Source organism: Telopea speciosissima, chromosome 3, assembly GCF_018873765.1.
Source record: "Telopea speciosissima isolate NSW1024214 ecotype Mountain lineage chromosome 3, Tspe_v1, whole genome shotgun sequence".
Classification (NCBI taxonomy): domain Eukaryota; kingdom Viridiplantae; phylum Streptophyta; class Magnoliopsida; order Proteales; family Proteaceae; genus Telopea; species Telopea speciosissima.
Window position 1 is genome coordinate 9,780,095 of NC_057918.1, and position 23,248 is coordinate 9,803,342.

Genomic DNA, 23,248 nt, shown 5'->3' on the forward strand with positions numbered 1-23,248 from the left:
AACTCAGGACCTTCAGCTTCCTTAGGCCTCGTCCCTTGCCAACTGCACTGCCCTGTGGGGGTTTAAGAATATAGAGAATTTATTTTTCAAATAAGTTCGATCCATACCTATCTGTTTTGGTATCGAATTTCAGAAGTTGCCGCTAACTGCTTTAGCTCACCAATTTCGTTTTGGACCGGGCTAGGCCTGACCCACCTAGGTTTTACCCAAAACTTCGGACACCCTTAATTATTTTGGGATCCAAATGTCAAAGTTGAATGATTCCAAGGACATTTTTCACATATTCCACGTACTTTAATTTTGCATGAAAATCAAAGATTGCAATTATCATTCAGGATTATCTCTGACATGGGTTTTGCTCAAATAAAATAGATCCGATTGGGAGAAGACAAATAATAGAACGATCAAGAAGAAGACAATATGTGTAGCATGGACCTTTTCCTATGGTCCATTTAAGGTAATTTTTTGTTTGGTATTCGTCCATTTAAAGTATTGGATGGCCTTAAAAAGGGAAAATGGATAGCAAGGGAAAGAAGGCCATGAGACAAAGAGGATAATTATAAAGATTTATAGTCCAATATCAGCATGTGGCTCCACCGGTTGTGCGACCCGTCGACTCCTTTGAGTTTCGTTCATGTTAACATCGCCCAATTTTCAACACTCGGGTGTCGTGAAGGTTGAAAGCTTCATTAAAGTTGACTAAATTTTTTTATTGGTGCAAATTTAGGATAAGGTGGGCTATATGATGAAGCGGAAGCCTGACATTTTTGCTGGTGGTCAATTTCTCCGTTTGTATTAAAGAGGGGGGGAGGGTGGGCTTATGTGGCATTTCAAAAGTCTATTTTAATTTTGTTTGGCCTATTTGGAGAGGTGAACTTACAAAAAAACTCTTGGAAAAATAATTTGCTTTGTCGGTTGATGTGGTACTTTAAAATCTCATATTTTCTATCTAAATTTAGTGGGACTTTGGTTACTGTTCATGAGAAAATAATTTTACTTTAACATTTTCACCCTAATAAAACCCCACCAACATGTGTGTTTCATCTTCTCAACAATCCCACCCCACCTTACAAACTGCGACGCCTTTGGATAGCAAATGGGTGGAAAAGTTGAGGTAAAATTGAGGTGAAGTTATTTTTTTTATGGACATTAACCACTTTGGATAACAAATGGGTGGGATTTTGAAGTACCACATCAGTGGACAAAATAATTAATGATGTCCCCTGAGCTTTTGTAAGTTCACCACCCAAAATTAATCAAACAAGATTGGGGTGGGATTTTAAAGTACCACATCAGTATTTTCCCACCCCACCCAAGTCCTCTCTAAACAAACGGAGCCTAAGGGTCCTTTACACATCCACTAGTTTGTTTGATCAACTATTCACATGGTCAAAATCCTCATATATAGTGATATAGGATCCATTTGATACAGGATCGATAAAGATGACTGATTGCCACCACCACCCCGCCATTGCCACCGCTGCAATCACCACCAACACCGCCACCAACTCCCACCACTATCACCCAAATTGAACCGAACGGTTTTGGGATCTATATTGGGATCAAAATCGAGAACCTTCTTGCAATCGATCTACTAAAACCTAGAATTGAACTATATGAATGGAATAGTTTTGGGTGTTGATTATTAAATGAGATAGTATGGTTCTAGGGCGGCAGGTTTCCCAATGGATCTAGGCTTGAGAGATCAACAAGGAACCGATTGGCCTCGAAATCGCTTGGACACGTTTAAGATGCATATTTATTTATGGGAAAAAAAAGGCTTCCAAGCTGCATGGCGCCTGCACCCTAACTCAAGAAGGGCGAAATAACTCCCCTACCTCCCTCCCGTGAAATGAAAAATCGTCCCTTTGTTGGATGCCCCGCGTATGCTCTCATTGGCTCCTATGCTGGTGCAAGGCCACACAACCTTGCAATGATCCCCCACCCTTTACTTATTTAAGGTTTGTTAATATTTAAGATTTATAACTTTAACAAGAGTTATGTCATAATTACAAAGAAAACTAAGGATTACATATCAAAGGAGCGCTTATATTTGAGTATAATCGAATCGTTCAGTTATTAAATAGGATTGGATCTTAGTTTTGAGATCATTTAACATATAGGACGATTTTAGGACTCACGAGAACTAGTAAGGAACCCGTCCCAATTACCCAAGACCACGCCGTTGGACAACCTTACCAATTAAGGGAGATGGTTTAAGCCTTTTGAGTTTATCCAACACCATTGCTATCCGTAATTGGAAGTTCTACTTCTACATGTCCTTTTTTGTAAAAAATTTGGGTAAAGAAAGTTTAACTTGTTCACTACCTAGATGATGTTGAGAAATTATATATATAGAGTCTAGTGGACCATTTGATAAGACTCTTTGTATCATAAACAAATGTTGCCAGCTAGGGATAGCTCCTGCCTCCATGCAACGGCAGCAGCCCTAATTTTGAATGTCACTAACTTTAGACCGAGTCTTTGCTTCTCGATTCAATAAAAATCAAACAAGAAAAGAAGTAAAAAAGAGAAAGAAAAGAAAAGAAAAGAAAAGAAAAGCAAAGCATGGGGGCAGAGGAGGGTCCCTACTTTGTTTTCACTTTGGAGTTTTATGTGTTACAACAAGACTAGAAGCATCTCATGCTGTTTTCATAAAGTTTGAATGGACTGAAGACTAGTCACTCCTCACCAAAGAATGTAAAAGTTACCCCAAAAAATAAAAAAGAAAAGGAAATTAAATTAGAAGGTTTTTTAATTTAATTAAATTAAAACTAAGGAGAGCATGAGATTAAGGTAGATGAGATCACCTTTAATTGGTGGAATTTGCTTTAGTTTTTTGGAACACAAAAATAGTTAACAAACCAAAGCCACCAAAGCATTGGATGATGGAGATTGTTTTGTTTACAAACCTTCTCATATCATGTATGGCTCTACTAGAACTTTTCTTGGGTTGTGTTCCATCTCTACTTCTCTTTTTGTAATATCTACTTGTTTGGTCTTTACATGAGCAAAGTAAAGATAATCTCATTTACCAATTCATGAATCTCTCTCTCTCTTTCTCCAAAAAATATTTAAAAGGATATGGGATTAATACTAAAGTGGGGTCTGCAAAGGTGGTTTAATCTCTCTCTCTCTCTCTCAGGATTCTTTTAAGTGTACTTTGTAAAGAGATAAGCTTAGCTAGCTTTTCTTGATCACCACCTCCCTTGCAACAATTTGTGTACTTCACTCTGCAAATTAAGATTTTTCTAATGGTATGAAAAAAAGTTATAATCCCATTCCAAAAAAACATACAAGATGGCTGGCATCTTGCAAATCTTTTGCTACACAAGTGAAGCTTCTCTCCTTCATCTAAGCCCTAAGCCCTGCCAGGTGGCTGTTTAGACTTCCCTGCTTTCCTGAAAATTACCACAGTAAGAAAAATATATACTATTAGTCCAACACCAAAAATCTTGATTTGGGTCTCTACCCATCACTTAAGAGAGAGAGAGAGAGAGAGAGAGAGAGAGAGAAAAGGAAACATAAATAATAAATAAACATAAATAAAAAAGAACACAATTGAGGTGTAATTAGGTAGCTTTGTTTTAGAATGATAGAGGGATGCGCCATTATATAGATAAAGTGAAGATGCAGAGACCCTGCTTTTCCTTTTAACTTCTATGACTCAATAAGTGAAAAACAGAGTAAGGGACATTGAAACCTATGACTTGGGGCCCATGAAGAAGGTCACCAAATCAGATAATTAACATGAAAATCCATAAATTATAATTGATTTTTATAATGAAAAGGAGGGGAAAAAAAAGGAGAGAGAGCAAATGATTTGATAGGGGGTTCATTAATCTAAAATTGGTGTTCACTGTTATATTACACATTGAAAGAGAAATCATTGGAAATCTAAATGGGGTTTTCCAATAAAATTATTTTTGTGATCCATGCATACATGGCATATGACCAATATATAAAGAGGACAAAAATGGAAAAGCAATTTTGTGCCCTTCTAGGCAGCTAACTGTCTTTAGTTTCTTCTCATGAAAATAAGAGAAAGAATTGATCTTTGAAGAAACTTTTGTTGAAGGCCACATGCTTTAAAGCTTGTGAGAATCAAGTTAAGTCATTTAAAAATGTTTCTTTTTTCTTTATTTTTGGTTTAAAAGACACCTATATCCTTAATAAAAAAATGGGGTGAAATGTACCTGTTGTGAATGGGATCAGGGCCATTAGGAACCCTTCTCTTGCTCATGTAATTGAGATCTAAATCTGGATGATCCACTCTCTTCTCTTGCTCCAATTGCTTGAAATTTCCTGGTGGAGAAGTAACAGTTGTTGTTGTTGTTTTGGAAGCTTCACTTGCTTGGATCTCAACCAACAACAAAAACCCAATAAAACCAACAAATAATACAAGAAACCTAAGGAAGTCCCTCAAAGACCCACTATGACGATCCATATTATTTCTCCTTCTCCAGCTCCTTACAACTCCAAATCGGCTCCTTTCTTTCTACTTGTCTCTAGCTAGAAGAAGAGCTTGTACTTCAACAAGAGAGATGATGGACACAATATCAACACAACCATGTTGTGTTGTGTTGTGTTGCAGAGATGATACTCTCAAGGAAGGAAGAGACGAAGAGAAGGCAAGGGAAGGGAAGGGAAGGGAAGGGAAGGGAAGGGAGAGTTGGCTACGGCAAGTATTTTAGTGTGGTGGTAGGAGTGGTTTGTTTTCTTTATAGGTGGAAGCGATTCTGTTGCACTTTCTCAAACCTTGAGAGAGGGAGAGAGAGAGAAGCTTAGCTGGTTTCGAACGTGACATGGAGCGAACCGCCTTAGCTTTATACCGATTGGGTCCAATACACTTTGCTTTGGTTTGTGTATTTTCATGCACCTATAATAACCAAAAGGGTCCTCTTATTAGTGTTACGTACCCTTGAATTATGAGTAATTATACTTAACTAATTAAATTTAAGAAAACCTTGGGTCTTGTGCCCTTTTTTGATGAGGGACTCAGCTTTTGAACTCTCCATTATCTAAGGAGTGCTCGGTTAAAGGCAGGGGTGTCAAAGTTGGGACCGAACCAGGTAAATCGATTCGAACCAAATAGAAATAGTCTGGACCAAATCGAGCCGAAGTCATATTGGACTGGTTTTCGACTTGGTGGATTAACACTCCAAAACGAATCGAACAAACCCGAAAGAACCCAAAACCGGCTCAAACCCCTACAAAACCAAAACCAAGCTGATCTACCTGATAAGAAATCGATAACAACCCGAAACCCATTAAAAATCATATTTTTTTCTTAGTTTATTTAATTGTGTATGGTAAACCGAACCCAAACCGGGCTGAAATTGAAACCGATGTAAACCAAAAACAAATCGAGCCGAAACCAAACTTTTCCTATTGGTTTGGTTTCAATTTCACCATGCCCACACCAAAATCGACTCAAACCGACCGATTGACACCCCTAGTTAAGGGTATGTAGGGTTGTCAATCCGTCAGTTTGGGCCAGTTTTGGTTCAGTTTCTCTAATCGGTGTAAAAAATGTGATTTTTTTGAATGTTGGACTGGTTGGACTGGTGCTGGTTTTTATAGGGCTATATCGTTTTGGGTTCGATTTTGATCGGATTTTCTATGATTGGTTGGATGTCTTATCAGTTTCGGTGCGATTCAATTTAGGTTCGATTTCACAAAAACCCTAATCCAAAACCAATCCTACATATTTCGGTTTCTATTCGGATTGGGTCAGTCTAGGGTTGAACACCCCTAGTTAAGAGTATCAGTTTGTACTCCACATATAGTGGAGCATATATATAGGGAGGGTATCGAAACTCAACTTTAAAGAATCAAATTAATCTTTCCCCAATCTATCTTGAGAATTTGATTATGAATTCCCATTATCTAATTTGTTTCTTTTTCTCTTCTTCTTCTTCTTCTTTGTTAATTATCTATGTTTCCTTGTAAAGTATTGAATTAAAATGTAAGATAAAGCAGATGTTCATAGATAATTTTATGACGACTAAAAGGGCTAAATTTGAATTGGTTATAGGTAGGTGTCCTAGCTAGCTGAGCCCTTTTGGTCAGATCCATTGATCGAATTGAAGAGGCCAGGTGACCACACCACAGAGGACCAATCTAAAATTGTCACACTTCCTTGTATTTGAAGTCTCGAAGGAACTCTATAATAGGTCACTGAGTTGCCCCCCTTCCAAAGCAAGACAAGAACCAGTCTTTTATGTCAGCAATTAAGGATTATGAAACTTCTGTATTTGTAGTTCTCCTATGAAGCACTTAAACAAAATCTCAAGGCTTTTAAGATTAGGTTTTGTCCGTTCTTTGCTTTTCAGGGTACGAATCCAAATTTTAATTTTCTTAAGGATCTCCAATGATTTTATCTTCCAAATCATTTAGAATATTCATTAATTATATCTTTGATCATGGTCCAGGTTAATTTGACACGTTTTTACTGTATCAATTATCAATATAGATAATGGGAAAAAGAGCCCAATCCATATCCTCTTTAAGGATCCGGATCCTCTCCTAAGAAGGCATCGCCCAATGAGCATCCAACGGCTGGGCTGCTTGGGTGTATGCTGGGATGTGTGCCAGACAGCTCAACCGTTGGATGCCTCATTGGAAACTCATTGGGTGATCTACTCATTGGAGAGGATTCGATCCCCTCTTTAATCCCTAATACTCTCTCCCCACAATGTTAGTGTAGGGATAGTTTCCCATGTCCTCTCTCATCCTGACATTCTCTCTCCTTCCTAATCACGAGCCACATTGTCGGTGTGGGGATGATTTCCCGCATCTTCTCTAATCCCTGATACTATCCCTCATCTCTAATTAGTGTGGCATGAGAGATTTCCCACCCCGCCCTCCCTAATTCTGGCGGCATTGGAAACCCTCTCCCAAAGATAGATAAAACATCTAAAGCTACACTGGCTTGAGTACCCATCACAAATGGTTAATGACAATCAACATAATCAATCAAGGTCCACCAATGCTATTTGAATGAAATCTGATGCTTGTGAACTTGATTCCTAGAGCTTCCCCTTTAATCACTTAAACCATTGAGTTATGTGGGTTTATTTGATTCAATATCAATGGTGTTTTAGAAGATAAGATCGACCTTAGGGAATATATAAATAGATGAACAGGACTGCATATAACAAAGAGATATATATGGAGATTTGAGTGAGAATAGAGTACAGGAGGAAGCTGGTTCCTCAGACATAAGCCTTGACTTGGGGAATATTTGAACACTAACATTACTCCATATGGATAGAGCATATTGCACATTAATCTGGTCCAGCCTTATCCATACTCAATGAATCTCACATTATGTTCATGAAAGTTTTGTGTTCCAAGAATCAGAAATCTTTGTCTGATAATGGCTTCTCAGGTAAGGATGATAAATTAGTATTCAAGGGGCCCCTGAAATGCTTGTTCTTGCTTCAAATTGCGGCTCACAGTAAAGATCGCGCCGGCTGTCAAACATTACTAAAAGGTGATCACTCTTTCGAGGTTTCTGGACAAATCTAAATTTGGGATAGAATCCATCTTTGAGAAGGCTCTATCAAATCAGTTCTATCAAGTGAACCAGCATCCTAGGCAACTCCATTAATAAAACTATAAAGTGTTTTCTCCCACTAAAGAGCTTGAGATCTCCTTGAAGAAGTTACTGTCCAAGAAAATTTCTCTGTAGTTATCAAAGTTGGGACAGACAGCATCAGACAATCGCTTTTCAAGCTTAGAGATGATTCTATTTCTATCAATGAAACCATAACAAATATATATGGTTCAATTATACTTTGGGCCCCCTGATCACTTCCAGTACTTCTTTTCTTTTCCATAAATTTTGAGTGCTCACTGTAGCATTGGACTCCAAACCCTAATTGTCATGGGTTATGGGTTAAATTTAAACAATGAACAATGCACCACCATTTGAGTACTGGGTAGGTCTTAATGGAGAGGAAGACTTACTAGAATTCAGACTGAAGAACAATAAAGGAGGCCATTAGATAGAACCCTAACACCTTCTTGGTTAAATCTTAAGATGGCTGACCTGTTCTTTATAGCAGTGATGAAAATATATTAGGGGCAAGAGCACTCCAACGAGCTACTACATTATATTCTTTACAACAATGAGTGAAATATATTTCTAGAAAATATGAAACTATAGACATGCAAGTCTAGAAAATGAGAACCTAAAATGATGTAGGAAACGACTGGAAATCACACAACATAAAGACTTACATGGTTCGACAAGATTGCCTATGTTCACAGTGAGATATGATCTGCTTCTTAACTATCAATGGAGAATAGGGTTAGAGCCGCTAGTCCTCTCACCTCTTTCAGATCGATTACAAAGAAAGAAAGAACCTTTGCTACAAATATATAGCAACACCCTTTATCATCAGTTTATCGAAATACCCATTTAGCCCTAAAAAAATGTCCAACGGGGGAAATCAACATACTAATGCAAGCGACAAAATACAAGACATCGTACCACAACAGAAAGATATTCTTGATATGACTTAAATCTATGAAAATGATGTTAAAACTATTCGATCTCATACAACAAGATGGAAGATCTCCTGTGGACTTGATTAAATGAAATGATCCAGACAAAAAGCATTGGAGAAAGTTGGATTTCTTCCTCTCCATGATGTGACCTTATGAATGGACTTGATCCAAAAGCTTTTACTTGGTTTCCCACTAATTCTGAATGGAGAAAAATGAGAAATACCATAGAGGATTCCAATCTACTTTAATACCCATACCCTATATTATATTGACAAGAATCCTTTGTTTGCATATTTAAAAATGAATGTCCAATTGGGCCCAATATGTAGATGGGCCTCCTTGAATCATAATAAGGTCCCAAATAATGTATGACTATGACAGTCATCAATTAAACCAAAACCAAACCGTTAAGGTAAAGTTCAGTTACGGTCTGGTTCGGTTGCATGTTTTTATCAGGTTGGCTTAAATACAAAAAACACATTTTTAACGGGTTCGTCGAACTGTTTTTCGATTTCGCTTGCATCAGTTTCAGTTTCTATCGTTTCTAAAATACCGAAACCGAACCTGAACAATAAACATTTGGTTTGGTTTTTCTGGTCGGTTTGATCAGTCCAGCCAGTTTTTGGACTAGAAATTGACACTTGATGTATACCCTTTTATGGACACTAATTACAAATTACAGTAATCACTATTCAGTAATGAGGGAGGGACAGGTTCACTTAACCAGCTTCCCCTTCTCACACACACTCTGAGAGTAGTCAGTATTCTAGGGGCCCCACCTCCCACTATTGGATCAAAATCTCTTCTTCTTTTATGGGATTTGTACATGACACCTTTGCACATTGTTCCCTCAAATCCACAATTTAAAAACTGGTCTTTATAAGTGCTGATTCCATGCCACGGAAACCAATAGATTTGTAGGACAAAAGCTTTCACTTTTATGCTTAAGCACACACACCTTCCTTGATAGTAATAAAGAAGCATCGCAAGTGGTGTCTGTTTATGACTCCTTTTTTCCGTACAAGCTTCTTTATATAAATATTAATTTTGCTTAATTGGGGGGTTCTTTAATTTGTATGGGTGAAGAAGCTTAATTTATTACTCTACTATTAAGCTTTCTTTTCTTGGAGGCTCAGAAAAGAAACAATCTATCTTCTCAATCCTCTCTCTCTTCCCTTTAAGTATTTATATTCAAACAATAAAGATGATTGGTGGTTAGTTGTTAGTTATTCGCACGAATATAGAGTTTATACAAATGTGGCCATGCGCGTGCGCTCACGTGCGAGCACAGGGAGAGAGAGAGAGAGAGAGAGAGAGAGAGAGAGAGAGAGCGCACATAAACATATCAATTTTAATTGTAAAATGCTGTAAGGTGACGCGAATAACTTTTTATGCGTTTCATTATTAATCTTTTTGTGGGTGAAAGCTTGTTATTCTAAATCTTTAGGCTCCGTTTGGCTGGAAAGGTTTGAAAGTAAAATCAAATCAATAATAAAGTGAAAATTTTTATAATCATTACCATACATGATTGTCTGGAAATAGTCTCTCTGTGAAAACAAGGGTAAGGCTACATACATTATGCCCCTCCCCAGACCCCGTAGTGGTGGGAGCCTCTTGCATTGGGTATGGCTTTATATTTTTTATTACTATCTCCAAAACCAAAACATATCAAATTTGGTTATTAAATTTTACTTTATTTTACAATCCAATTCTTGAGTTAAAAAGTAAAATAAAATTTCTATTTTAGAAGTATATTTACCAAAGGGGGAGCGCACAATATGCTGCCAATTTACATCGGCATCTCGCATGCCAAGCCAAAAGATTCACAAGAGGGAGTGCATTATAATTTGTATACAAAGGGACCCACATAATTCGAGATAGAGAATGCCAGAGTATAAGACAACGTGCACTACTAGCAGCATGCTCATCATTTTCTCTTTACCAAATGTAGTAAAGAGTTTTTGTTAGATTACACAATCATGATTATAAAAAGGATGAGGGATACCCAAGCATCCAACATGGGGGTGGGGTGATCAATGTCTGGGCATAGGGGGTGTGAGACCAAGCAACATCTTTTTCCCTAATAAAAATTTCTTTTTATTTTTGAAGAGCTATGTTTGGTCACAGGAGAAGGAAATTGAAGGGAAAATAATTGCATTTCATGTAAAATATGTTTCACTTTCTAGAGAAATATCTGCATTTCCCTTGCAACTAAACACCAAAAGTGCTTTTTCTTATAAAATATATTTTACTTCTCCGAAAAATATATGTATTTTCCTTGCAACTAAACAGAACCAACAAGATTTTATTTCCCTTTACTTGCAACCAAACAGAGCCCTAGATATAGAATGTATCCGTCTCACCCAATTCCTTCACGAGTTACGCTAAACCCATAACAAATATACCCATTTGATGAATTACATCAAAAGCAAAGCACTACGCAGATCAAACTTTAGAGTGGTACCCTATCTCTTTAGTGGGCCCTTCCATACCCAATGTTCTATGGGCTGGGCCTGGACCGGGACCGATTCAAGTCACACTCTCAATGACCTTAATCCTCCTTTCTTTCTCTTGGAGCAGTTTTTAGGTCTGCCTGTGTCTCTAATTTCCCTCACGTTTTCTTTTTTCATTTACATTTCTTATTCATTCATCTATTAAAGCATTTGAAGGGGTAAATAAGGTTGAGATTATAGAGGAAAATTAAAGTATGTTAACCCACTGACATGATTTACTAATTTCCAAGAAATCCAATTCTTATATAGAAATGCCATGGACCATTGAGTTTTGAACACAGATTGCACCCTAAATCATCAGGTTGGGCATAAAGTTTACCTGTCGTCACATACTGTGTTGCAACCTCTTTGTCTCCTCCCAAAAAAGCACCGCACATGGTGGCGTCCAACAGAAATCTGTATCCAGTGGAGATCTGTTTGAACATTGGTTGTAATTTCTAAATAGGGATGATAGTTTATTTCTCATAATAAAAACACAAAATATGAAATACATGAGCAATAAGACAACCTCTATTTCCTCTTGAATGAAATCAATATGACACACATGAGCAAGCACACACTATAATGTACATGTGAGTGACCAATTGAAGCCATGCGAAAGGAAGCATAATGCCTTACAATGAGCCTTTTAATAATACTGTTGTTTCCTTCTCATCTTATGCTTTCCATATGCAATGGAGACATCGCTGCAACTGTTAACACTGAATTCTCTGATTTCTTCTTCTTCTTCTTCTGTGCCCATGTGGGTCCATATATTGCCAAGTGTGTCCGGCCAAACCTTCGATCAGTTATCTGCAACAACATTACAATGATGGTTAGAGGCATGTTTGGAAGGCTCTAGTATAAGATCCACTGATATTGTCATTAATCACAATGAAATCTTGAGTGCAACAGTAAAAATGTGATGCATCTACTGGGTACACTTAGCAGGCTCAGACCTAGTAGAAGCTTTCCTTTAATGTATAATAACTATCCTAAAAAGTCAACAATCTACATTCCAGAGGTTAGACATAGTTTATAGTCAGTGGATGTTGCAGTAGGCTGAAATTTGAAATATCTGCTGTGATAGAACTTGTAAACTTGACTGTTACAGCCACAAATCAGGGATTTACACCAATTACTTCCACTCATATTTTATTTTCAAATCTTTGTTCAGATTCCAACTAAGCAATACACAGATAAGGGTAGAGTCTGACATCAAGTGTTCTACCCAAAAAAAAAATAAAAATCTGACATCAAGTGATGAGCACAACCACTTTCTACTCCGATAAATCTTTGGATATCACCTCAAAGAATATTTTTCATCCCTGACCATCTTTATACCAGATTCTAGTTTGCACTCATTACAGCAGAGAACCTGAGCAAAATTCATAAAAAAACGCATACAAACGCTCATTGTAATTAAAGGGAATTATTATCTTCTATCTGAAGCCTGTTAAAGGGCTCTCTCTGTACCTTTGTTTCCAGTATCAATGAAATTTATACCTTACAATCAAAAGAGGAAGAGGGGGGGGGGGGGGGAGGAATTATCATCCACCTTCCAACAAAAGGAGAAATCTTACATGCATCCAGCAGAGATGCTATTCAATCTGAACCTTAAAACTGATTGTGTAACTTGCAGATCTCAAGAACCATAATTTTGGATTACCACAGAATTAAAAAAAAAAAAAGTATCAAGTGGCTGTTCAGACAGTCATTTGAAATATTTTTTTTACCAAATATAATGAACTTCACATGTATGCATGTTAATTGCAGTCATTTTCATCACAGCACCTTTACAAGAGATCCACATGAATCCAGCATTGCAGTTCTTAAGGGATACTCCACTACCTAGCTCAATAGAAGTAAGCAAAGTTAGAAAACTTGTAGCAAAGACATAAGAAGAAATAACAGGATTAAACTGCAAATAGGAATAGGGAATATAAAACTTACTATGAAGGTATTTTCTCCCACTAAAGCTGAACTTGAGAGTTGACCCATCAATATGCTATAATCCACTACTGTATAGGGAGGTGTGACACTAATGTAGTCAACTTGTCCATTTTTATCTACATGAAACCAGATATTTGCAAGTAAATATGAGAAGTAAAAGGGTGTCAAGCAGAACCTATAGAATGCAGAGAAACCCCCCCTCCTCCCTCTTCCTTTTCTTTGATGAGCAAAGAATGTGGAAAATGTTGTATAGATTAAATGTTTGGCTGACTTAAGCTGGCTACAACACGGGTGTTGCCAACACATGTTTTACACCATTTGCTAAGCTTAAAGGTTTTGATGCTAGCCACCAGAATTTCATGTGTAGGTAAAAGCCACCTACTGGATCATCTTTGGAGTCTTCAGTCAAAAAAACATCTTCATGATTGGCCAGCCTTTCTGCAACACTGTGTCCTTAGTGAGGCGATACTAAGAGAGAGTTAGCATGGTGGTCAGAAGGGATGATGTCGTTCACCCAACCATTTAAGAAATATGTCTGGATGGATCCTCAATAAAATATACCGGTTACTGCCTGAACTGCCTAGTATGCTGTCAAACTTTCATCCTCAATGCAAGAAGAACCCTAATTTATCCGATTTCTAAAACTAATGCTGACTAATATCGATTTGCCTGGCCTATAAACACTGTCACATTATTTCTTCCCACTAATACCATAAAGCAAAAGGAAATGCCTGGCCTATCGAACGTACGGATTGTAATTTTGGGGAGCAGTAACAAGAATAGTCCTAGTAAAAATGGATAACAAAACCAAATAAAACTGGATAGAATAAACCGAATAAAAACTGGATAACTGAAACCAAAAATTGTAACAAAAAATGATCGGGTTTGGTTCTGGTTTGTCCTTGTTCAACATCAACCAAACCAAACCAAAACCAAACTGTTTAATCAGAACCGAACTGATTGACACCCTTTTCTATAACCCAAAGAGAATTACTACATTGGTCTAAAATTCATATCGATAGCTCATTATAGCAGGTAGAATAAGACTGTAAAGTGTGATCCAGAAATGAGGGCTGGATCTCAAGATATGAGAGAATCCAACTGAGAGTTGGAAAACTTAAGAGCTGCATGATAGATGGACAGAGTTAGTAATATCAGAACAGAGTTTCAGATATTAGAACAGAGTTTGAAAGACAGCTTTCCGAATGAACTGCGGCTCCCTCTGAAGGCACACCAGTCGAGTAGCAACCACTTCGGGAATAAGATTTCTCCCTTCATGCTGAGAAAGCCTTCATTATTATTTCAAAATACTTCAATTGGTACGCGCAAGAAATAGGCCAATTCAGCAGCTTTTTGTTCAAGTTCTTGTAGAGTCAAATTCTTATCAGTACAAGTCAAGGGAACGGCTCCTTGCCCTCTGATTTACATATAAAGAACACGGTGGGGATAAAGACTCTCTTTAACTTCGATTATGATCAATTGGGTATCTTTCATAAAGAATCGAAGGAAAATGTGGCAATTTTTTTGAGGAAAACTCCAACAGAAAATACACACTATTCCTTCTTTTCTATCGAATTGATCATAACCTCTGATCCACTTCACCCCCTTGGCATGTCAATAACTAAAATGAAAAAACAAAAAAAGGAATGTCAATGCATCCGAAAATAAACGATGGATTTTTATCAATGGACCTGCTAAAGACCCAAACCCTAGAGTACTTAGCACAGGTGCCACGGAGAGATATGTTACACCCTTTCCTATAACCCAATATGGTAGTGAAATGTTGGGGTTACTCTCCTCTCAACAGAAAGCCAAAAAATTTTCAAGGGAAACCAGCCCACTTGGAGGAATAGGCCACAACAAACATATGCACTAAACATGCCTACCTATCAACTTTCCGCTTTGACGATCTGGCAGCCAAGAATGCAGTGCATTGAAGATGAACCTAATAAGGAGTAACAAGAAGAGTTATGATGCCATATTTCTGCACATTGCAATTTGAGATCTCAACAAAACTAAGCTCTGCAGGACCAATTTCCTCAATATTTTCAGTCTGCCTACACCTTTAAATATACCTTTCCAAATACCACCATCCATAGAAGCAATGTGCTTTTCCACATCTCCAGATCCCTATAACCCTGTATTCATTATATTGTTGCCTCCAGAACCACTGTCCAAGAACTTCTTCCAATTATCCATACACCCAGGGCAGATTCCCAAACTCCCTTATTCCATCAGCCTACAAAATCTCTTCCAATCCTCTACATGTCTAAAAGTCCTTCTGTCCTTCTGTGGCTATAGAATGGAAGATTAATCTACAATAAAGACTCTTTCTATTGTGGTCTTTTTCAAGGAACCAGGAACTAATAGAAGAATTGTCAGCAGACTCTTTCTACTGTGGTCTTTTTCAAGAAACCAGGAACCACATGGAAGTCATCTGAATAATTCTAAGAACTAATGGAATTGATGAAAAGCTTGAGGGTTAAAGTAATCCAAATTTACAATAATGCAAAGCCATAGTGGATGAGGTTGTATCACTTAATATTTTAGTGCATCAAAGAGCACACTAATTCCCCTTCAGCCAACAAAAAAAAAGGAGAAGAAGAAGTATTCACATACCTACAAATTGCTCAGCTCTTTCCAAGAAATTCTCAACACGAACAGTATGTATCATAGAAACATCGAGAAATCCAGTCCACTCTAAATTTGGTCTCAGGACCTTTGACACGACCCAAGGATCCATCTCAACAAAGTGGACCTGAAAACATAAACAGATATTTATACATACTAGGGCCAGAAAGGGAATATAGAAAGGCTCGGAGGAAACGACACATTTATAGTATGTAATAACTTGTAATCATCTTGAAACTCTTAGATAACATATTTTCTGAGTATGAAGTCCAAATCCTGACTTGAGGAAGATTTGGAACACATTATTAATTTCAGGCCATCGAAAAAAATACCTCAGAACATCCTCTGCTAATAGCTTCAATCCCGACAGATCCTGTGCCACTATACAAATCCAACCAGCGACCTGGCCTCAAAGAAGCAGGACAACCACCAGCTGCCTAATCAAGAGAGAACAGTGGTTTAAATTCACACTCAAATAATCAATTAGAATTTTTTACATGAATAATCATTTGATATACTTAGTTGCTAGCTGAAAGTAGAATACATCATATAAATAAATTACCATCCTCACCTGCAAAATATCAAAAGCAGCACCTTTTACGACTTCCATCATTGGGCGCACATCCATGCCCTTTGGCGAGAGCAACTTCTTCCTTCGAGCCTTACCTCCTAATACCTGCAAAAAATATCCCAGACCCACCCACCCCCCAACCATTAAAAAAAGGGGGGAAAAGAAAAGAAGAGAGAACCAGAGATATGAATGGTTTGGACAACACTTGACTAAGATGAACCATAATAGACTATTCCCCATTTAAAATGTGAACCTCGATTTGAATGTCCTATGTTCTCTAGCAAACATGTACTCCATTCCGAAGGCAATTAATATAATTAAAACTAATTTAAAGGTGTAGTGGTAATCGTCTTTAGTTCCACAAAACTAGTCATAGAAGAAGTATGACAGACCCTTGTGTTATAACTATTTTACAGAAATCTTACTCAAAAGTATATAACAATATAACAAGCTGATGACATGTGGATCAACAGAATCAAATGTGCTTCCAAAGTTAAACAAATTCGAAAGCAGATTCGCTCCTAGCAAGTAAGTAGGCTTACCATTAAACAGTTCAGTTCCCATTATCCGGGAGTCTGAAGCGGTAATATATGCTAAAAAAGAATAAAGGGAACTGAAGGGGAATAGTCTAGAATTTTCCATTTTAAATGAGCAACTTGTGCGCAAGATAACTGAAAAAGTTCAGCACCCACAAAAGTGAAAGGGATATGCAGCATACCTGAAGCAACTTATGAGTGGTCCGAGGAGGAGGACTAGGCTGCTCCGGCGAGTTCCTCTTTCCTCTCCCTGCCCCTTCAGCTTCCTTTCTTCTCCTAGACTACAAAACCAAATTTAAGAAACCCCAGAAAAAAAAAATAATTCAGTACAGAATAGAAAGGAATATGGAAGCAGTGACAATCACAGATTGAACCTTTGAAAATGAAGATGGCTGTGCTAAGAACTCGTCGGGGTCGAGGCCGTAACTTTCTAATAATTCTTTCTTGCTATCGCTCACCGTTCCATTCCTCGAATCTGAAAAAGAGAAATAATCCACATATAGCAAAGAAGAGCAAAGGAATAGACCGAAGAATCGACACAGATTCTGTATAGACTTTTAACTGTAGGAGGAGATGACGACGGTAGGCGGTCGAAATTTCGACTGTTTAGGCGATGCGACGATGAAGAGAGGCACAAGTAAAGACGAACCATTGCTGCGGTTTTTGATTCCGGAAGGAGACGATAACGGGGGAAGAACAGATGACGAAACTGCTGCCATTATCGCAATCGATGACCGATCCTACACTGGAGTCACTTCACGACGCACTGGTGGTACCGAGTAATTTCAACCAGAATAGATTTTGAAAAAAATAAAAATTTATTGGTGTAAAATTATTTTTGAAATTAAAATTTAATTTCAACCCTAATTATTTTTTGTCATCACCCCCCCCCCGCCCCAAAAAAAAAAAAACAAAGTGAACCCAATAAATAATAACGATGAAAATAACAAATTTGAAACACGTTTTATGTTTTTTAGTGAAAAAGATGGCACTTTTCATAAAAAAAAATACTTAAATCTTGATTCTTAAAAAAAATATTTTAATATTAGATATATTTATGACTCATACATCATATCTTAATATTTAACTCTCTAAATTATTTTTGAGTAATATATTTAACTCTCTAGATGATTGTGTCTAATATTTTTGTCTTATTATATTTTTTCTTTTCTTAATTTCTAAACATAGCCTAAATGACCGTGTTAATGATATCTTTAAAGGTATATTTAAAATTTGACACATTTTTTTAATTGTCCATTGTCTTATACTAAAAAATTCTTAAGTTAAGAGTATAAAAAGATTTTCAAAAATAATTTGACAATGATTTATCCTTATGTCATTATCAAAAGTTACCATTGTTATACATATTTTTTCAAATACATTTGTAAAATGACAATATTTATCCTCATTGAAAAAAAACCGTGTATACTAAAGAAATAAAGGTGCCAAATAATTTGTAACTTTACGTTAATATAACATGAATCATTATCGTCTATAGTTCCCTGACCGGTACGGTTCCCTAGTTCCTCTCACAAGAGGTGGGTGGGACCCACTTGGAACACCTGACCGAACACTCTGCCCGGGTAGGATCCACCCCCCTCTTGAGAGAGGCACTAGGGAACCATACTGATCACAAACCGCATAGGAAAAAAATTCAATATAACATATTTTTTTTCCACACAAAAATATTGTTATTTCACATATACTTGAAAAATGTCCAATATAATGACTTTAATAATAAATCACTTCAAATTATTTTTGAAAATTCTTTTATACCTCTATTTTAAAAAGCTCTTTAAAATAAGACAAGGGGGAATTAAAAGCTGTAAGTTATAAAAATTCTCAACTTTCACCATTCCCAAGTGGTTTCAACTTGGATAGAAATTTTTTTTCACAATTAAAAAAGCAATTGATTCAATGATTGCATAAAGTTTGAGGGGTAACATGGACTCTAATGTAGCAGAAAATAGCGTTGGTATTGAAATGAATCCAGTGAACTATGATCCTCTTTTCCTTAATTGAGTGCTAGTAGAAATATTTAAAAAAATTAAGCTTGCATAACAAGAATTAGACTCACAAAAAAGTGTATTTATTCAAGATGATCAGATCAAGTAACTGTGGTAATATTCCTGCTGAACACTAAAAGCGCACTATATTCCTCGTAAATTGATATTTGATACATGCGGAGGATGAACAAAAATGAGCAGATTTTCTATAAAAAGAAAAAAAGCAACTAAGATATGGCACAGCTATATATATATATATATATATATATTTTTTTTTTTTTACAGATTTTGTGATTAAATGTCTAAAAGAAAAAGAAATGTACATTTTCTAGTTTAATTCTTTTTTAGATGTCCTTGTTTGTCGCATACTGGCTCTACGGGCCACATCCCAGGCCTTCTGTGGAGCCAAAACACCAGCCTGTGAAGCGAAGAATGATTCATAACCGGGTGAATCAAAAGCAAAGCCAGTGTGCTTAGAAGTTTCTCTAGGGAGTTGAGCAATTGCATAACTCCTCTGTTCATCTGGTGTAAGATGATTCTGAATCTCCAACTCAGCTCTGCTGCTGTCATCTGGGTCCTCCCTGTGAATTTCTTGAACAATCTGATAGTCATAGGGAAAGAACCATCTTTGAATCCTGTAAATAGAAGAAAACGATTTAGAATATAAAGTTCAGAGGTATACAAGACGTATCAATAATTAATGAAAAGTTTGTTAATATGGCTTTGATATATTTTGTGAAAACCAGTTTCCATGAAGGTGAGCTTATTTCAACTTTAATGGAATGAAGTAGCATTCTGGTCACCCAGAACATCCTACCTATACATTAACTGGGGCAATTCTACTTCCTTGCTCAAAAGGAAAACTAAGAGAAGTAGAAACACACGAATACTCCATATGAGGTGTATGTCATCATCACAGCACGACTTCCTTGGTCAAAAAACCAAGGGACTCAAAGATGGTCCTTGGAATAGAACTAACAACTAGAGTCTTAGTTTTCCAACTTACTGGACAGAAAATGGCTACTCAGTTCATGGTCTCTTTTTGGTTTTCTCAGGTATAGGTATAGCTGAGATAAGCTGCGATATATGACCAACAAGCCAAAGCATGGAACAAAAAAATAATGCATTCAGAGGAATTTAGGAGCATAATACCGCTAGGTAATTAGGATCAAATAAGTCCTCGAGAGCACTCCAACTAAAAGATGACTAATTAATGTAGCAGTCAAGATCGACATCATGAAAATTAAAGTGCAAGGAAAAAGAAGATAACAGATAACCGTAGTTGAAGTAGTCAGAAAAGTGAGTTGTTTACAGTTTACTACAGTCATGAATTTAATTCGTCGAACAGGATTGTCTAGCCAACCCTGAGTGGTTATGGCTTACTGAGTCATTACTTTGGTTTACTCAAATACTCAATACAGTTAAGTGTGGTCAGTTGTGTCTATGCAGAAATCAGGAGCTGGGATAGTGGAAGGCACACATTCACTAACTAAAATGACTTAGAAATGAGAAACTATCCAAACAAATATTGAAAAGTTCCATTTCCCAATCAAATACAATGTTGGAAGTAGGGTTAACATGAATCCAACACATTTCAAAAACACGAATTCAAGATTCAGCAGACAGGGTAAAATGATCCAATTTTTCTTTACATCAACAGACAGATGTCAGGCACTGTCGTCAGGAGTCCAACACCTACAACTCAGAAGTATGGCTTCCTTTGGAAAGAATCTGAAATAACACAGAATAAAAACAAGACAGAGGCAGGTCTCTGTCACTGCCAGTGAAGGAATGGTTTCTGTCACTGCTGCCTACGGCCAGCCAGATTTGCTATAATTTCTATTTCAATTTTGAATTGATTTCATGCAATAAGCAACAAATGGATTTTTAGTAAAAAATATGAAATTGTTTTGGTTGTATAAATATGAAATATTTCAAGAATAAAAAAAATCCATTTGGTAGTTCAATTTCGGAGAATAAATGCTCTATATTTCTTTGGGAAGGGTGGTGGCCATGGCGGTGGCAATGGTGGTGGTAATGGTGGTGGCGAGTCCACTAGGAGAAGAAAGGTGGTGTTTTATTTTTAACATGAAATTACTATTTTGCCCATCAAATTAACCATGTGCTCATTAAAGAGCAAGAGTGCAATAAAATGAAATAGAGATTCTGAAAGAGCTCCTCAGCTATTTCAGAATTTCTATTCCACTTGATTTCTATTTCACTGAAATAAGGTGCAAAAATCAAGCCAAACAATTTCTGAAATAGAAATCACCCCTTGAAATTGAAATAGAAATTATACCAAATCAGGCCTACATCTGCCATGTGGCATTTTAGTTCGCTCTCAAATGTTTGTCCACATCACCCTCAACTTATGTGTCAAGTAGGAGACTTTTCACCACATATCAAAATAATGGTCTAAAAAATGGTTGAAAAGTGAGGTTTCTCTGAAAAAAAAATGTCCTTGTTAAAAATGAGGAAAAAGTCGAATAAATGGTTGGGCCTGATTGAGATGGGCCACTTACTAAGTTTGGCCTATCCAGAGGATATCCTATATCTATCAAACTGGTCAGACATGAATACATCAACATTCCACATTTGGCAGATATAGCTTCCTGTGAAGGAAATTCTTTTGCACCATCAGTGGAGGAAACCTTTCTCTAGAAATTATCTCATGGAGTATAGAGGAAAAATGGCAATTTTCTAAATCTCACCCTTGGTAAAGGAAGTCACCGAGAAGTGCAACGATGGGAACAAGGAGAAGAGTGAGATAGAAATAGAATGTACTCATCAAGACATAAATGACAAAAAATATATTCTCCTGCAAGAAAAAGGAGACAACATAGTAAGTTATAACATCTCATTACATAGAAAAGCGCTTAAGGAAACATATCAAAGATTACTTACTTGTCTATCATGTGGCGTCATAATTCCAGAATAGATAAAGATAAACACAAACCATGCTAAAATGCTTCCTCCAATGCTAATATGGTGCCATCTAGTGATAGAATTACAGGCCATAAGAAGACGCACATTGACAGTTACTACAATACAAGTGAAGGCCATGGTGCTGACATCCCATAAACCAAAAATTTTGCCCGATAAATTGTGACCATTACAGCTGGAAGCAGTCACAAAGTAATAGAAGACCAGTGACTGGTAGAAAGAAAAGAAAGCCCAGATCCCCACAACTCTCCATTTGAAGAAGGAATTTCTTATTCCCTCTTTGTACAACTGAGGATATTTCTTGGAAAGAGATGCGCTGACATCCTAGCAAAGAGAAAAGATGAACCAATCACAAATTAGTTTTCATTTAAACATTTAGTGAAGCAAGATTGTTTACTTAGAAATATGAAGATTGCAACAATACTCATCCTCCAGCTGCAATAAATACTATAGAAATTAAAATAATAATAATAATAAATTTCCTGGACGAATAGTTGCATTCATATTAACAATCATACAATTTATCCAAACTAAATGGTAATAGTTTCAAGTTTAATGGCACACACCCAAAGACAAGGTGCACATTGAAAAAATTACTGCTATACCTTGTCAAACAGTCCAAGAATGATCACAGGCAAAGCTGTAAAAATAACATTGTACAAAGATTGGAACCAGTCATCGTAGAATCTTTGACCAGAAAATCCAGTGTGGAAGGTGAACCAAAATTGAGTCAAAGTGAAAGTAAGATTCTTGTAAAAGAAGTATGTCACCACCTGCAAGTAATTAGACAGAACGTAAAGTAAGATTCTTGTAGCAGAAGTATGTCAACACCTGCAAGTAATTTGAACAGAAAGTGTGCGACTTCTTAAACAACTTTCAACAGGACTTTGGTAATTTGGCATAACATTGGGAAATTAGACCTTGCATATTCTAAGATATGACCACCGGCCATGCACAAGAAGTAAATCTGTAAGGTAGCGAAACTGTGCGATTGCAAAATCACTAGCCATAACGGCTTGCATTCCTTCCAACCCACTTATTCCAACACCAACATGAGCAGCTTGAATCATGCTCACATCATTAGCACCATCACCTATGCTAAGGGTTATCTTCCGTGCACCTTTCTTAATTAGGCTAGTCACCTGCAAAGAATCCAGAATTTCTTGCTCAGAACCACATAGAAAAAATACACCACTGTTCATACTTGATGCCAATCTCCAATCCATTGTTTATGTATTTAAGCCTGATTTGCAATTGACAAACACTGGTACAGTAACCCAGGTGACACGACTCCCCCTCGGGGGAGGGGGGGTGTTAAGTAATGAAACAAATATATAAGCGAAGAAGGATATAGTTTACTGAAACAATTTTGGTCTTTCCTAGAGATGAGGGTCGGTTAATCAGACAGATCAAATTCCCAAGTTTGACACAATAAAAAATTTAACATAAATTGAAAAAGGAGGGAAGCGGGGGGACTATTCCCACACAGTCCATAATCCTTGTTACACTCCTCTAGAGTCCAATTTGCATATTCTTTGTTCCATAGGAAATAAAATAATAATTGACAGTATTCCAAACAATTAACTATCTCATTCACCT

At 36.9% G+C, this 23,248-nt stretch overlaps 3 protein-coding genes across 6 annotated transcripts in view; all 3 read right to left on the minus strand.

Annotated features, from left to right (window-relative positions):
- Window positions 1–3,147: 3,147 nt before the first annotated feature.
- LOC122656247 (CLAVATA3/ESR (CLE)-related protein 25) lies at window positions 3,148–4,887 on the minus strand. Its single transcript, XM_043850730.1, has 2 exons — window positions 4,197–4,887; window positions 3,148–3,401 (listed from the first exon to the last, which is right to left on the minus strand). The coding sequence occupies exons 1-2, from the start codon at window positions 4,445–4,447 to the stop codon at window positions 3,362–3,364; spliced, it is 291 nt and encodes a 96-aa protein (XP_043706665.1). The 5' UTR covers window positions 4,448–4,887; the 3' UTR covers window positions 3,148–3,361.
- A 6,759-nt stretch (window positions 4,888–11,646) lies between these two features.
- LOC122657129 (putative rRNA methyltransferase YlbH) lies at window positions 11,647–17,489 on the minus strand. 2 transcript variants are annotated; one of them, XM_043851907.1, is made up of 9 exons: window positions 17,263–17,489; window positions 17,075–17,175; window positions 16,883–16,981; window positions 16,162–16,269; window positions 15,926–16,027; window positions 15,582–15,720; window positions 12,963–13,078; window positions 12,804–12,860; window positions 11,647–11,822 (listed from the first exon to the last, which is right to left on the minus strand). In XM_043851907.1, the coding sequence occupies exons 1-9, from the start codon at window positions 17,417–17,419 to the stop codon at window positions 11,682–11,684; spliced, it is 1,020 nt and encodes a 339-aa protein (XP_043707842.1). In that variant the 5' UTR covers window positions 17,420–17,489; the 3' UTR covers window positions 11,647–11,681. The 2 variants fall into 2 exon arrangements, with proteins under 2 accessions (XP_043707842.1, XP_043707841.1); XM_043851906.1 differs by having other exon boundaries at window positions 15,926–16,030; window positions 16,165–16,269; window positions 17,263–17,488.
- A 1,496-nt stretch (window positions 17,490–18,985) lies between these two features.
- LOC122655826 (phospholipid-transporting ATPase 3-like) overlaps window positions 18,986–23,248 on the minus strand; it is a 41,390-nt gene continuing 37,127 nt past the window's right edge. For all 3 annotated transcript variants that reach the window (XM_043850183.1, XM_043850182.1, XM_043850184.1), the window contains exons 23-27: window positions 22,570–22,791; window positions 22,255–22,422; window positions 21,611–21,973; window positions 21,418–21,524; window positions 18,986–19,341 (exon numbers count right to left, since the gene is read on the minus strand). In XM_043850183.1, coding sequence (XP_043706118.1) covers window positions 19,035–19,341; window positions 21,418–21,524; window positions 21,611–21,973; window positions 22,255–22,422; window positions 22,570–22,791 — 1,167 coding nt within the window. In that variant the 3' untranslated portion in view covers window positions 18,986–19,034. The remainder of the gene's footprint in view (window positions 19,342–21,417; window positions 21,525–21,610; window positions 21,974–22,254; window positions 22,423–22,569; window positions 22,792–23,248) is intronic.